At 36.0% G+C, this 17,218-nt stretch overlaps 1 protein-coding gene and 1 pseudogene across 2 annotated transcripts in view; both read right to left on the reverse strand.

The window, feature by feature from the left end:
* PARL (presenilin associated rhomboid like) overlaps positions 1-17,218 on the reverse strand; it is a 40,254-nt gene that overhangs the window by 1,453 nt on the left and 21,583 nt on the right. The window contains exons 5-9 of one of the 2 annotated variants that reach the window (XM_016137992.2): positions 12,354-12,449; positions 11,364-11,513; positions 9,789-9,859; positions 2,311-2,412; positions 2,077-2,174 (exon numbers count right to left, since the gene is read on the reverse strand). In XM_016137992.2, coding sequence (XP_015993478.2) covers positions 2,077-2,174; positions 2,311-2,412; positions 9,789-9,859; positions 11,364-11,513; positions 12,354-12,449 — 517 coding nt within the window. The remainder of the gene's footprint in view (positions 1-2,076; positions 2,175-2,310; positions 2,413-9,788; positions 9,860-11,363; positions 11,514-12,353; positions 12,450-17,218) is intronic. The other variant, XM_036219059.1, reaches the window with a different exon arrangement.
* On the reverse strand, positions 9,279-9,397 carry LOC118602110 (annotated as a pseudogene).

Here is a 17,218-nt window from a genome sequence, read left to right on the forward strand (position 1 = left end):
TTAAATCATTAAATAGAGTGAAAATTTGATCATGAAAATAGTCACCATTAAAATTCTGAAAAAATAATCAGTAAATTTACAGAAAGAAAAAAGACGTTTAAAAAATACGCAAATTAATAGGTATATAACAGAATTCCTTTGGGCATAGAGTCAAATTCTGTGGTGAACTTAAAACAAGACAAAAAGGATCACTCAGATTCAAAGGCAATTGTAAAACTCTTACAAGAAATGAATTACTCATCAGGATCTCTCCATTAATAAAGCGTTCTTCCCAAATCTTTTTAACCTACTTATTTCAAGCAAAGAGTCAAATACTTTAATCTTTCAGGAATACCATTCTGATTATACATATAAGATGGGTTATTTGGCTAAATTAAATTGGGAAAATACTTCAAAATGACCAGTTTCTGAGGTGTCTTTTTGCAGCAGCAGCAGCAGCAGCACCCACCTCAGTCTGGTGCTCAGTATGAAAGTCCAGCTCTGCATTGACTGTATGACCTTAGAACAAGTTCTCTTTTTTAAGCAGTTCACTGTCAATAAAATGGAATACCTTACATGACTTTAGGAGTAAGCTAAGGACTGATAACAGTATATGTTAGTTATTATTATTGCAACAACACAAGGTGAAGTCCATAAAATTTGGTGAGGGACATAAAGTCAAGGAAATCTGCAGGAGGATACTAATGAAATCTTTACCATTAATACAGATTTCCAAATCTGTATTAAAAGATTAAAAAAAAAAAAAAAAGAATGAATTCTGGACATGACTGAGAATGTAGTAAATGAAAGGAGTTGAAATTAGAAACAGCAGAGAAAGGGTTCCTCTGCCCTTCAGATCCTGGACTTTAAAATGCATTTGATTCAATTATTTTCAGAATGGAAAAAGGTCATCTAATTATAGTTCAGAAGAATAAAAACTTGCTGAAGAGAAGATCCTTTAAGTATACACAGAAAGATCCAGATAAATTTAGAGTTCATAAAACAGAACCCCTTTTCATAACTCTTTGTTTCTCATACTGTAATATCAGGTCAGTTTCTACTATTTATAATGTGCTGCTGTTAAAGCTAGAACTCACATATGCTATTCTTTAATCATCACTGAAAAGTATAAATGGCATAATGGCATTTAATTCCACCGCCTACTGGGCAAAACTGCTCCATTTAGAATATATTTTCTATTTAAAAAATAAAAACTTAAGTTTTTCCACTTTCATGAAACAAAGTAAAAACCAAGTAAAGGCAAAAGGTAACATTTATGCATGAAGAGACATGCCGTTTGGGGCTTGAGCACATCAGATAGACAACTCTGCTAAAGAGACTCTCACAGTCAAACGGGATCAGGAGTCCTGAGGAAGTTCTGTGACAGAGACACTATAGCTTTACTGTTTTAAGCAAAACTCCATTGCCTAAAGCACAAATAGAAGATCTTGTGACCACAATGCAATTGTACTCAATATGGTGTGATGAGATGGGAAGGGCTTTGGATCTAGGTTGAAATGTGCTCTACTACTTGGCTATTTGACCTGGGTAAGATCACTTCTGAGCCCATCAGTAAAATGGAGGTAGTAATAGTATAACATAAAGTACTAGCTCAGTAGTTGCTATATAACAATGCTCAGAAAGTGGTCACCACTGGTTTATGATCCCTGAGGCCCAGAGGCCAGTCACTCAGCATGCACACAAACTCACTGTGGGCAGAGGAACCGGTCCACCCACTCTGTCTGCCCAGCACTGGTGAGATGGAGATCAGGGTGGCTCTAGGCAGGGAAGAGGAGGCCTGAGAGTAGGGAAAAGAGATGACAGCCCAGACAGGGGGTAACCTGGGGCTGAGGGTAAGGGCATAGCATGTCTCCAACAAACGACAGAGGCAGGGGCAGGAGGGCTGACATTCTCACGTCCCACCTCACGTGATGCAACTGAGCAAGGCCAAAGCAAGCCATGTTGAGGATTCCTCGCCCTCACAAAGCTACTTGCTCTTGCTTCGGCCAGAGCTGCCTTACTCTGCCTTCCTTAGCGGTGGAGAGAGGAAGATGACCCCAAAAAGGCAGTATAGCAGTCAATTACACTAAAACTTACATCCCAAAGAGAGCTCCCCCAAGATGTGCTGCATGATCAAAAAATTTCCATCCCAAGATCATTCCTGCTGTATCCATGGCAATAATGGCTTTCAGGGCCTGCAAACCAGAAAAAGAACAGAACTGTTACAACTTTCAATCCTCCAGCACTGACATTTCTAATTTAAGGCCAAGAATTTAGTCAATATATAAATATCATCACCGTCCCCACACTTCACTTCGTAAATATACTCACATTCCCTGCTGTGAACGTGAACATTGGAAGGAAGATGATGGCAAGCCTCCCTTCTGGGATCTTAGTACAGACAGCTGCAAGGACCGTCATGATTGCGCCCGACTGCAAATTAACACATTGGTAAAATGTGAAACTCTGAATGTGCAACTGCTTAGTGACTACAATGTCTAAAACAGTTGCACTTTTTCCAGAAAGTTAATAAGCCAAAAGTTAATAAGCCAAAGGTGAGCACGGAGACTTAAAAACTTTCAGTTATTAATATACAAAATATCAGGCAAAGGGCCTTCAAGTCCATCATACGGTAACCACCTGGAAAAGATGTAACTACAGGCAATAAGATGTGGCACAACCAGCATGGGAGCACTTAATGAACTTCAGGGACAGTGTAAAACATGCCAAATGCATCATTTCATCAAATGACTAAGAGAAAAGCATTTCTCAAACCTCAATCAGAATGAATGAGCATAAATTTGCCCAAAGAAACCCACATGTGTAAATTTGTTTTATCTTTTTTAAAAAATCACATGAAATTTGTATTCTACTTCATAATAAAACTATTTTCCTTAAAAACTTTGAGCAAATATTCTGCTCCAGGAAAGCATGCCATGTTTATCTCATGGCCCTGCAGGGCGTGCCCCTCACAGCATCCTTGCAGCCACAAACATACATGCTTCCACCTAGGTACCTGAGAAGCACTTCACCCAACAACCTTGTATTAGAGAATAAGAATCTAAACCTCACAATCTTATGATCAAAAAATCAAACATTTCTTGTTATAGTTGAATAATAATTATTATACAAAGTACTTTTCCTTTATCATATGTGCTTTCCCACAGTTATGAAATCTTAATTTAAATTTATAACGGCTATAAAATATCTCCTGGATAAATTATGCTAATTTAACTAAACTTTCTTAATGTTAGACATGTTCCCAATTCCACTAAATGGTAGAATACTTGAGAAACTGGATCATAATCCCTAATTCACATTAAATCTCATGATAATCATGCATTCAAATGCTTGAGTCCTACTATGTACCAGGCGCTATGCTACATGTTGGTGATACAGAGAATGAAATGTATAGTCTCTGCCTCAAGGGAGCTTACATAGTGGCAGAAAAGACAAAGAAGTAAAAACAACTACTATGATGCAGAAGTACAGTATGCTATACCAGCAGATGGAAGGGAGAGCTCAGTGTTAATAAGTAACATGGAACTCTGCAGGGAAGGGTGACTAGGTGTTGGCTGGGTAAAATGGGAGAAGATGGGGAAAGTGTTCTAGGCAGAAAAACAGCCTGATCCAAGCCTGGAGGTCAAAGGGTATAGTAAAGTGCAGAAATGCAAAGAAGCTGACTAGGAAGAAAGCAAAAGGAAGCAGTCACTTTAGTCTAGGTGTCTTCTACCAAGGTTCTTAGTAAAGACAAATCTTAGTCTCTTATGAAATATAATAAAACTCTCATGAGGAACATTCTACAAAATATCTTCCCAGAATTCCTCAAAAGTATCAGGTTATGAAAGACAGGAAAGACTGAGAACCCCTCCCAGACTAGAGGATACTAAAAAGACATGACAATCAAATGCAATGTAGTATCCCTACAATGCAAAAAAAAAAAAAAAAAACAAACAAACAAACAAACAAAAAAAACAAAAACAAAAACAAAAACCCCACCATGAATCTACTGGGGAAATCAAATACAGTCTGTAGTTAATGGTACTGTACCACTGTTAATTTCCTAGTTCTGATAAGTGAGCCATGATTATGGAAGATGTTAACATTAGGAAAAGCTAATGAGATGTACATCTCTGCCCTCACAAAAACCATCAAAGTAAAAATTGATTCAACCTAGAATGATCAATGGATGCTATTTCTGAGTAATAGGGGAAGTGGGGTGGGCTGACGAGCAAAATATCAAGATATTTATATAATCCCAAAATAAACAAAAAGCAAAAATAAACAAAAGCAAAAATAAGAACTACATCAAACTAAAAATCTTCTGTACACTAAAGGAAACCATTCACCGAAATGAAAAGGCAAACAGGATGAAATATCTGCAAATCATATTCTGATAAGGGGTTAAAACATAAAATATATGAAAAACATACACAATTCAATGTCAAGAAATCTGATTAAAAAATGGGCAAAGAATCTGAATACACATTTTTCTAAAGAAGACATACAGATTGCCAACAGGTACATGAAAAGGTGTTCAACCAAGAATCATCGAAGAAATGCAAATCAAAACCACAATGAGCTATCACATCACACCTGTTAGAATGGCTATAAAGATAAGAAATAACAAATGTTGGTAAGGATGTAAAGAAAAGGGAACCTTGTGAACTGCTGATGGGAATGTAAACTGATACAGCCACTATGAAAAATAGTCTAGAGGTCAAAAATTAAAAATAGAACTACCACAGGATCCAGCAATTCCACTCTTCGGTATTTATCTGAAGAAAACGAAAATGCTAATTCGAAAAGATATATGCATCCTATATTCACTGCAGTATTATCTGCAATAGCAAAGATATGGAAACAACCTATGTGTCCATCAATGGATGAATGGATAAAGAAAATGTGGTGTATATAGACAATGGAATATTATTCAGCCATAAAAAGTAAATCTTGCCATTTGAGACAACATGGATGAAACTTGAGGGCATAACGCTAATAAGATATGTACGTATTATGGTATCTACAAAATGGAATATTATTTACCCATATAGAGGAATGAATTATTGATATACACAACCCCATGGATGAATTTCAAAATAACTATACAGAGTAATGGAAGGCAGAACAACAACAAAAAGAAGTATATGCTATATGATTCCATTAATATAAAACTCTAGAAAATAAGTATAAGTGAAGCTATCATGACAAAAGCAAGGAAGTTGTTGCTTAGGAGTGCAGGGAGGAGCAGGAGGAAGGGACCACAGAAAAGCACCAAGGAACTTTGGGGGATGTGAATATGTTCATTAAGTGTGACAATGATTTCAAGGGTATCTACATTTCAAAACTTACCATATTATAAACTTCATATATGTGCAATTTTTGTATGTTAATTATACCTCAATAAACCCCAGTTGCTTTTTGTCTTTTTAAGACTTAGGAGTCCTCTGTATTATTCCTGCAACTTTTCTCTAAGATTTAAATCATTTCAAAATAGGATATTTAAAAAAGACACATAAGAGAAAAATGATTTTTAAAAGATGCTCCTATAATTGAATGCTCTAATAATTAAAAGGAAAGGTTCCTACTTTTCCATTTAGAAGGCTATTTCAGAAAATAGCATCTTTGTTTCTTAAATCCAACTGTTTATTTAGGGTCTTCTATGTAAAGGGTTGCTTCAGAATATAGGACTATCTTACATTTCAGGAATTACTAAAACTTTAAAGAATAGTATTATGAGCCCCAGGAATCCCAGATGTCCTCAGCTAGTTGCTAGTTGGCCTAAACAGGGAAACTAGCTCCAGTTGCAGTCCTAGAGATGGGCTGGGATAACTAGGAGATGGAAAGACAGTATGAATATCTCTCAGAAGGAAACTTAAGACCTAATTTAAGGTATATGGACAAAAACAACCTAGTGCTTAGGCCGACAAAAATAAAGAACATGGAATAATAACTTCAGCTACATGTTAAAGGGGATAGGCTAGGTGTTGTTGGTACCTAACAATTTTGCTGTAGGGGTTAGGGGTTAGAATTCTATGTTTTATATTTAAGATCAACTGCCTGCTATTGTATATTAACCAAACTAGCTTCTGTGCAAGTAATTATAACACATGGGGTTCTTCTGAAATCCTTACTCCCTTAACAGAATGATCACTGGTTATGTAGAAAATACACACATGTACACACACAGCTTCCATAATTTGTTCAACCCTTTCCTGGTTCCCTATTCCACATCTTAAATATTAGGTCACAGCAACTTTCAAGGACATTAGAACCACCTCAAAGATGGCTGGCCTTTTTCCCCATAAAAATTATTGGGTCATGGTTCCTCTAGGGTGCAACATGTAATACTGGCCATACTTATATTTATTCTGAAAGATCTGTTCTGGCTGGAACTTCAACATCTGCCCCCAAAATCCATCAGCACATACTGTACTGAGCAGCAGATGTCAATGTCACTTAAGAATTTGGAAGTTGGAGTGAACCAGTACCCTATCACCTTCTTGTCTTTACAGCATTATAGGGAAAAGCTACTTAAATAACAAAGGATTTCTCTTCAGACTATGGAGGCCAAAAAGAAGTGGCACAACATTTTTCAAGTGCTGAAAGAACTGTCAGCCTGGAATTTTATAGCCAGTGAAAATATCCTTCAGAAAAGAAGGGATCAAGACATTTCAGACAAAGGAAAACTTAGAGAATCTGTCACCAGCAGGCCTTCCTAAAAGAATGACTGAAGAAAGTTCTCTAAAGAGGGAGAAAATGATAGAAAGAATAATCTGAGAACAGGAAGGAAGGACAATGAAAAAAGTAAAAATTATATGTAAATACAAAGTGACTGATATTATAAATATATTTAGGGGAAATATTTAAGACAATGACATTATAATTTGGGAAGAATATAGGAATGAAAAGGGAGGTAAGGTTCATTTCACTCAAACTGGTAGAATGACACCACCAGCAGGGTGTAATAAGTAATATATATACATATATAGCAATACCTAGAAGCAGCCACTAAAAAAGTTATACAAGGAAATATACTTCGAAACACTATAGATAAATCAAAATGGAATTCCAAATGAATCTGCTCTAGTGACCATTCCAGTTTACTTGATACCTTGTTAAAAAAAAAAAAGAGAGAGAGAAAGAGAGAGACTTAGCAAGAGAATTCACTTTATGTGCAGATTTGGTAATAGTTAAATCAATGAAATTACAGTAAGCAGGTTATCATACTGTTGGTGAGCAAATTTGGCCTATGATAAACTATTTACAGCCTCAAGTGAAAAAAAATTCTTCTAACACTTTAGGAAATAGTTTCCAATATTTGATTCATCTTTGCCATCTCACAATTTATGTCTCACAGAAAATAACCTTATGAAAGGCAAAATGAGAGAAACACTTCCTGCCAATAACTAGTAAGAAACTCAATTTTTAAATGAGATTCAGAATATTTACAGTTCTAACTAAACGAAACCCTTACCAAAATCTAGTACCAAATATAGTACCCTTAACCAAATTCTTGCTCTCTAATGTCGATATGTTAATTGACAAATGTTCTTTAATAATCTTTGTTTTTAACAAAGAACTATGATAAAGGCAATAAAACCAGTATTTCATATTTTGTAATACAATTTTGTCATTAGTGCTCTCCTCCATCCCAGATTCCTCATTAAAAATACCACTATAAATGGTGATTTAGTTTTCTTTAATTTTAACCAAGAATGAATGGAAGTATTTCAGGATAATAATTATCCTGCCATGGCTCTACAGTAATTTGATGCAGGAATATGAACTACCACTTCCACATTTCTTACTACATGCTCCTTATTATGCAAAGCACACTGAACACCCCTGCATTACAAATCAGAAACAGATGTGTTATCCCCATTTCACATGGAGAAACTGAGGTTCAGAGAGGTTAAGTAATATGTCCTAGAAACAACAGGTAAGTGGCAGAGCTGGGATTCAAACCTAGTGTAATTCCGTCACCAGGCTTTATCTGTTAACATGAGAATAACAGCCGTCTGAGGGCACGTCAAAATGCCCTCCCAGATCCTCTCAGCTAATGAGAAAGTCTCCCGACCCTTAGAACTTCCCAAAGTTCTCTAAAATATACTCAGCCCTTTCAGTGTGTAATAGATGTGTGTATGATTTTTCTTCCCACCTAAGCTTGAAGTCAGAGTCCATTTCTCATCGCTGCCTTTACATAACAGATACTTAGTCAGTGAATGAGGTAGAGAATAGAATTTGAAACATATAAATTATACTGGCACCAAATTTTATATGGAAAACAAACATTTTATCCAGGAAGAACAGGGGGTTTAAATTAAGAAAGCATGTTAGGTGACAGGACAAGATAAATAGACTTCATTAGGAAAATTAGGTATACACAATTCTGAGAATCATATAAATTATGGGATGATTACTTCACAAAAGGATTCTTTTCCAAAACTGAACATTTTATGAGTTGCTTTACATACGAAATTTCTTATTTGAATACATTTAAGTGGATCAATCTTTAAATACGTACATATTAAATGGGTAGTCTTTAAATAAACAATATGTAAATACTTCCCTGGTCCTAGAAATCTGCCATTAAACTCAAAAGAAAGCACGTCTATAATTTTTTTTAAGACATCTGGACAATAGCTCTTGAGGGCAGGAATTCTGATCATCTTGCTCAATGCCTGTATCCACAGTCTCCAGTATAGTGCCCAGCAATTTAATCTGCATAGCAGACACTCAAATATTGACTAAATAGCACTAGATTCAAATCTGCAATTAGTTTGAATTTTCCAAAGCTGGATCAGGCTCTCAGGTTTATGGGGACTAGATACCGACTGTTCTGACTCCTCTTTTTTTTTAATTTTTAAATTATAGTTGACAGAGACTGTATTAGTTTCAGCTATATAACAGTGATTCAACATTCATATACCTTACAAAGTGATCACCACAATAAGTCTAGTAACCATCTGTCATTGTGCAGTTATTATGATATTAATGACTCTATTCCCTATGCTGTCCATTACATCCACATGATTTATTTCATAACTAGAAGTTTGTACTTCTTAACACTCTTCCCCTTTTCCACTTATCCTCCCACCCCCTTCCCCTCTGGCAACCACAAGTTTGTTTCTCTTTCATGGTTTTTGTTTGTTGTTTTTTAGATTCTGCATATAAGTGAAATCATATGGTATCTGTCTTTCTATGTCCAACTTATTTCACTTAGCATACTATTCTCTACATCTGCCATGTTGCTGCAAATGGCAAGATTTCCTTTTCTTTCTTCTTCTTTTTTTTTACACCTACAGCACCTAGTCTTCCTAGGTGGTCTCCCATCCAAGTAATAACCAGGCTCGACCATGCTTAGCTTCTGGGATCGGATGGGATTAGGCGTGTACAGGGTTGCATGGCCGTAAACAAGATTTCGTTATTTTTTATGGCTAATATTCTGTTGTATATATACATCTTTATTATCCATTCATTTATTGATGACACTAGGTTGCTTCCATATCTTGCTGACTACTCTTGACATGTACTCTGTTCCAATAGGTATATATAAATGGCCAATGATTAAAAGCTACAGCCTGACATTTACAAGGTTTTACAAATGTAAAAATTCTAAATTAGATATAGATTAATTAATTGTCTTGATGTTAATTTCCTGGCTTTGATAATTGTATGGTGGTTCTGCAGGATGAAGAGTATATAGGAACTCTTGGTACTAATTTTGCCACTTTTTTGTGAGTCTAAAATTATTTCAAAATGAAGTTAAAAGCTAAATTTAAAAATTTTAAAGTAGAAATACTTACTGCACCAAGTGATGGTCCATATCTTCCTGTGGCAACTTTACACACATAACTGACAAAACTGGAAATAACACCTGAGAAATAAGTAAGATGTTAGTAATTTTAGTGAGGTATAAAAATGGTTTCTATTTATAATCTCCACCCCACAGAGACTAACAGTGTCAGGTTTCTAACTGGGTGCAGGCATGAGTATTTATCTGGCCTATCACTTTAGGTATTTTATAGGGAAAAAAAAGTCTGACCCACTGAGCAACTTGCTGAGTGATGTAGGGTCATTTACTTTCTCAATATTCATTTTCCTTATCTATAACAAGAAAAGGGACTACTTCCCAAACTCACCAACTATCTGAGAATCCTCTGGGCTGCACTCCAAACACTAAATCAGAGTATCTGGAGTGGGACCAGGGAGTCCATATTTTACCCTGCCTGCCCAATGATTCTGCTCCAGACCCAGACTAGATGATCCTTTATATGTCCCTTTGCCTCCATCTGAGCTGTGCAGCTAATTAAAACACACACACGCACACACAGCTTCCTAAAGAACAAGAATTAATGGCACCTGAAACTGACCCTTTGTACCTGTAAACACAACTAGCACTTAGAGAAAGAACTATATACACTTATCTTACAGGCTAGAGGTATAGCTCGGCTTCTAGTTTTGAGGGACTAGAGGCACATGAGTATTTAATTAACATGATTAAGTACCCACTCTGGCCTTGCGGTAGATGTTTCTATTTAATCCTTTCTACAACCCCTATCATGAGAGAGTATCATTATCCTCAGAGAAGTAGAGTCCTTTCTGAAACATCACACAGCTGGTAGTAGAATAAGGATCTGAACCCAGGTCTTCAATCTCTAAGCTCAGTGCTTTTCTTATGACAGAATAACTGTTTTAAATGAAGAGATTTCAGGAATGAATTTTGATATTTTATGGTTTTAATTAAGTGCATTTTGCAAAGAGAGAGAAGTAAAATTTAACTGACCAACTGCCAATTTAGCAGCATCTAGGAACCTGGAATCCTGCATTACCACTTCCTAGTTGAAATAAGGAAATGATGCTATCTCTAGGACAACTGGTGTGGGTTCCATGCTACCATATACACCTGCAAGAATAAACTCATTCCTGACAATCTTATTGGATGGCTCTGATATAAAGCCTTCTGGAATCAGAGCAAATTTGGGGAATGAACTTAAGGTTATTCAACAGATTCAGATGATAGACAGCTAGGAGTCTGGGAACCACTTATCTGTAAAATAGTGAGCCTGAGGCTAAAGAAACCAAGGCCTAGTGAGATAAATAGGACATGCTTAAGTCCTAAACTTTAACTCCTGTCAACTGGGCTAATTTAAAACTAAACAGTAGTTAAATAATTTATGTTAAGAGGAAATCCACAAAATGAGAAACAGAGAAGACAACAGCCCACTAGTCTGGTAATCTTCTCTACATACATCTGAGAAACAAATGTGTACTGAGCACTTACTGTATGTAGAATATGGCTATAATCATTCCCTTTGTCCCTTCTCCAGACAGGTGAGAGTGCTTATATTCTGAAAGGCCCCAAGATTAAAGCTTATCACCTGCAGATAAGTACATTGCCATGAACTGCTCTTGACCCAGAATGTTCACTATGCTGGAGGAGAAGCTCCACAAAACATACATATTAGCTGCCATGTGAAACAAGGAGAAATGACTGAATGTTGACAGCAACATTGGAGAACAAAGGACCTCTACAAGAGAAAGAAAAACACAGTCTGGTAATCGTGGAACACATAGCCAGTAAAAATTGTCTATTTTAGATTTTTTTTCATTATTATGAAACAAATCAAACACGGGAAACAAAAACAGCTAGTTAAAAGCTTAAGTAAATTGGTTTAAGATAGCATTTTTCAAAGTGGTAAAAAGCTACCTTAAATCTCTCCTCTACTTGGTAAGCAACCAATAAAAGTTCTCAGTTCAATGAAAGCAACTTGTCCTTACAGCAAGTTACTTAGAAAGAAAAAATTAGTAAATAATTTAATTACAGATATGAAGTTGTATATAACAGTCTCCTCAAAGAGTAAACTTTTAGTGATAGGATTCTTAAGTCATTAAAAAATATCTGGGTATCTATATTGTGTATAGTACATAGTACGTACCTGGGACGCAGCAATAAAAGAGTTGAGGTTACTGTTCTCAAAGAGCTTACAGCCTATCCCCTGATTTTTTTCTCCCCTCTGTAATTCCCCCACCCCCAAATCCACCCGTGACCTATGGATGTTGCCATTTCCCCTTAAGAAATGAGCTCTGAAGGCAGGGCGTCTCCTCCCACATGCTCAGGGCTTGCCCCCGGGGCCTGGGGCTCTCAGGGCCTTGGCACTCCCAGCACATTCAGGGAGCCTGGCGCATCTGGGGCGCAAACTCAGGACCTCCTGCGGGTAAAGCACTACACTATGGAGCCACCCTGCCTTTCCCCCAATTTTGCTTATAATTGTTGACAAGAACTCATCCTTTTTATGGCATTTCAATGAAAATAAAGCATATTTCTTTCATATTCTACTTCAAAATAAAATCACACAAGTTAGACTTACTTGAGGCTGGGTTGGATGTGAAATATCTGATCATTGTCCGCTGTAGAGAAGGTACTCTCCATAAACAGAATACAAAAACATTTGCAGCTATGATACCTACAAAATAAATATTATTAGGGAGGTTAAAAATAAGAGCAAAGAAAGTCTAATCAAAAGTCCACCTGAATAAGGTTTTCTACCATAATTATACAAGAGTATTATAAACTTGGGGATAAAAAGTGAGCTAAGAAAGTAAGTAAAATCAGTGTTTTTAATTATCAAACTGTCATGGGTCGATGAAGTCAGAGGATTTCCAAAAAAGTTGCAAATGCTCTGAGAACTAACTTCCTTCACTCAGATCCGTATTTTACTTCTTCACAACACTGGAACACACTGTAGTCCAAACCCCTCACGTTATAGACCAGTGGACTATGATCAGGCACCCATCCCACTGGTAAACAATCAAACAAACATACCCTAATTATGTACACAAACCACTTTATTTCATTGTAAAACACAAATTAAAAAGAAATGAAAAAAGTAAAACACAGGCATTTTTTCCCTTGCATATCCCATTTTGAAGGCCAATTACAGATGAGAAAATTGAGGCTCTAAGAGGTACAAGTTTTCAAAGAGCCAATATCAGTGGCCAAGCCAAAATTCTTAATCTAGTAGGACTTTGGGTAGCCAAGAGGATTTCCTTTGACCTTGGTCACTCTAGGACTTCGCACACAAGACAAAAGGCTCCTTATCTGGGAAATAGCATAGGCTGGTACCCAAGAGCAGGTGAGCAGGAGAGGATGTGTGATAATCCTAGGCCTGCTGCGGCAGCTCTGCGCTATGTCTAAAGGTATGAGCGAAGGAATACGGCAGAACTGATTCTGTCCTACCTATACTATAATCTGGGCAAGAGGCCTAACCTCTCAGCCTCAGTATCCTCTTCTGTAAAATGGGGGTAATAAAATCTACCTTAAAGAGTTGAATGGTGGTTAAACAGAAAAGCATAATTAAATGTAGTGGTCACACAGTGACAAGACAATAAATGAAAAACATGGTGGAAAAGGCTTTTCAGGTCTGAATCCTAGGTAGGATTGTGGTCTGTAACATTTCATCGCCTTCACTTCAGTTTTCTCATTTATAAAATGAGGATTATACTCCTACACCTCATGAAGGTTGTCACGAGGGTTAAATACGATAGTACAAGCACTTAGTGTGCATATGCTCAAAGAATAATGGTTTCTTCCCCCTCCTCCTCCTTTGAAAAGTAGAAATGCTAAAAGTCTCTGCTTGTATCTCCATTTAGGAGTGTTATTTGCCTCCTCCTGACACAGTAACTTCTTAGACAAACTTGGTGGTATTGATTCGGGAAAGTTGCTGCTGCTGCCTCAGTGCTAACCTTTACCATAAGTGATGCACTGGATTACATCAGTGAGAATTATGAAGTAAGGACCTCTAAAATTTTTTCTCCTTCATAAAAAGTGAAAAAAATGGCAAAAATTGTCAAAATCAACTTTTTCATAACTCTGGAGACTAGCCAAAGGCTTGTAGCAACCCAGAATTTATTTTTAAAAAATGGCTGAATCCTGAAATAAACAATGAGTTTGAGGCATTTTTACTTAACCCAGACCCATTCCTTACTTTCCAACTATTAGTTAGCCATGAAAACAATCTGCATTCCCAGTGCAGCCTAGCAACCACCAGAGTCGACGGAATGAAGCTGTAACTCTTTCAAAGCCTCATTCCCAAAGAAATGTTATTATATGACCTATCTGATAATAATTCCCTGGAGGACCCCACCAACTTGCAAGGCAACTATCTATATTTGATCTGACTGAGAGTGCAAGTCCAAAACCCCTTTTCCCAGGGGGTGTTTGTCAAATACAATTACAGGAAAGTGGTTTAAGTTTGCAGCTGCCTGAAGTGCTAGAAAATATTGGGGGCAAATAAGAGATTTAGGATCTAAAAGGCCAAAGCATAATAAGACAAAATAGGTTTTAAGACAATTTTTGTTACTAGAGACAAAGACATTATATAATGATAAAAGGGTCAAGAACATATAACTTCTTGATATAACAATTACAAACGTGTATGCTAACAGAATTGCAAAATACATGAAGAAAAAAAATGACAGAACTGAAGGGAGAAATAAACAGTTCAATAATAAAGTTGGAGACTTCAATATCTCATTTGCAATAACGGAATAGATGATCAGCAAAAAAAAAAAAAAAAAAAAAGATCACTACAAACCAACTAGACCTAACAGACATCTATAGAATACTCAACAAAAGAATATACATTCTTCTCAAGCATTATCCAGAATAGGCCAATGTCCAGTCACAAAACAAGTTTCAAAAAATTTTACAACACTGAAATTGCAAAGTAGGTTCTCTAACCACAATGGAATGAAATTACAAATCAATAATACGTTTGGAAAATTCATAAATATGTGGAAATTAACACATTCCTAAATAACAAATGGATCAAAGTAAATCACAAAGGAAATTACAAAGTACTTTAAGATAAATAAAAACACAGTTATATCTGCTATGAACTGAATTGTGTCCCCATAAGATTTATATATTGAAACCCTAATCCTTAAGATTTGGGAATGAGGTCTTTGGGAAGTAATTAGATATAGATGAGGTAATGAGGGTGGGGCCCTCACAATGAAATTAGTATCCTTATAATTGAGATACTAGAGAGCTTGCTCTTGCTCTCTTCTCCCTACCATATGAAAATGCAGCAAAAAGGTGGCAGTCTACAAGCAAAGAAGAGGGCTCTCACCAGAAACTGACTATGCTGACACCTTGACTTTGGTCTTCTAGCTTCCACAATTGTGAGAAAATAAATTTATTGTTCAAGCAACCCAGCCCAAGCTAAGACAACGCTAAAACATAAAATACAGCAAAAATGGTTCTGTGAATGCCCACAATAAAAAAGAATACAGACCTCAAATCAATAACCCAAACTTCTACTTTAAAAAATTAGGAAAAGAAGAGCAAACGAAACTCAAAGCAAGCAGAAGGAAGAAAATAATTACAAGTTTAGATAAATGAATTAGAGAATAGAAAAACAGAGAAAAATAAAACCAAAAGCTAGTTCTTTGAAATGATCAACAAAATTGAAAAACCGTTAAGACAAAAAAAAGAAAGAAAAAAAGCTCAAATTACTAAAATTAGTAATGAAATCAGTAATGTTACTACTGACTATAGAAATAGAAAGGATTGTAAGAGACTACCATGAGCAATTGTCTACCTAAACAGATGAAATCTACAAATTCCTAGAAAGACACAAATTACTGAAACTGACTCAAGAACAGAAAATCTGAATGCGTGTACAAGAAGAGATTAAATTATTAATTCAAAAAACTTCCCACACACAAAACAAAAACAAAAACAAAACAAAAGAAAAACTTCCCACAAAGAAAAGCCCAGGACCAGATGGCTTTCCTGATATATTACTTTCCTAGGAGTGCTGTAATAAATTACCACAAACTTGATGACTTCTAACAACAGAAATGTATTCTCTTATAGTTTTAGAGCTGAGAAGACTGAAATCAAGTTGTTGGTTGGGCCATGCTTCCTTCTGAAGATTCTATGGAAGACTCCTTTTTTCCATTTTCTTAACTTCTCGTGGCTGTTATAAATTTTTTTTAGCATTGCTTGGCTCATAGTTATATCATTCCAATCTCTGCCTCCATCTCTTCACCTGGTCTTCTTTTCCACATGTCTCTTTTTGTCCTCTTCTTTTGTTATAAGGACACAAATCACTGGATTTAGGGCCCACCTTAATCCAGTATGATCTCACTGTAGCTAGTTACATCTACAAACACCCTATCTATTCCAAATAAGATAACACTCAAAGAGAGTTTCTGGGTGGGCATGAATTTGTAGAGACACTATTCAACTTACTGTAACTGCTGAATTCTAGTAAACATAAAGAATTAACATCAATCCCTTCCAAATACTTTCTAGAAAACAGAAGTGCTAAGAATAGTTCCCAACTCATTCTATGAAGCCAGCATTACCTTGATATCATGACCAGACAGGCATCACAAGAAAACTACCAATATCCCTTATGAATGTGGATAGAAAAATCCTCAAGAAAAAACTAGCAAACCAAATCCAGCAGCATATAAAAACGATTATAAATAATGACCAAGTGAAATTTATCCCAGGATTATAAGATTGGTCCAACATATGATAATCAATTAATGTAATATTCCATATTAATGAAATTGGAAGATTCACAATTCCCAGTTTGAAAACTTACAACACAAAGCTATAGTAATCAAGAAAGCATGGCATAAGAATAGACATACAGATCCATGAAACAGAACTGGGAGTCCAGAAGTACCTCCACACATCTTTGGTCCATTGGCTTTTTACAGTGGTCCCAAGACAATTCAATGGGGTAAGATTAGTCATTTCAAAAAATGGTAATGAGACAAGTAGCTGCCCATAAGTAAAAGGATGAATTCAGATCACTACCTCATACAGAACACAAATATTAACTCAAAACAAATCAAAGATCTAAATATAAGAGCTAAAACTTCAAAATTCTTAGAAGAAAACAAGTGTAAGTTTCTGTAACCTTGGATTAGGCCACAGTTTCCTTGATATAACACTTAAACACAAGTAAGAAAATAATAAAACATAGTTAAAATGGACCTCATCAAAATTAAAAAACATTAATGCTTCAAAGAACACTATTAATAAAGTGATAAAGCAACCCAAAGAAAAGGAAGAAGTATTTGCAAACCACATATTTAATAAGAGCCTAGTATCCAGAATACATAAAGAACTCTTAAACAACTCAACAAAAACTCATAGGCAAAGGATTTAAATAAATAGATATTTCTCCCAATAAGAATAAATGAATAATTG

This window comes from Rousettus aegyptiacus, unplaced genomic scaffold, assembly GCF_014176215.1.
Source record: "Rousettus aegyptiacus isolate mRouAeg1 unplaced genomic scaffold, mRouAeg1.p scaffold_m13_p_4, whole genome shotgun sequence".
Classification (NCBI taxonomy): domain Eukaryota; kingdom Metazoa; phylum Chordata; class Mammalia; order Chiroptera; family Pteropodidae; genus Rousettus; species Rousettus aegyptiacus.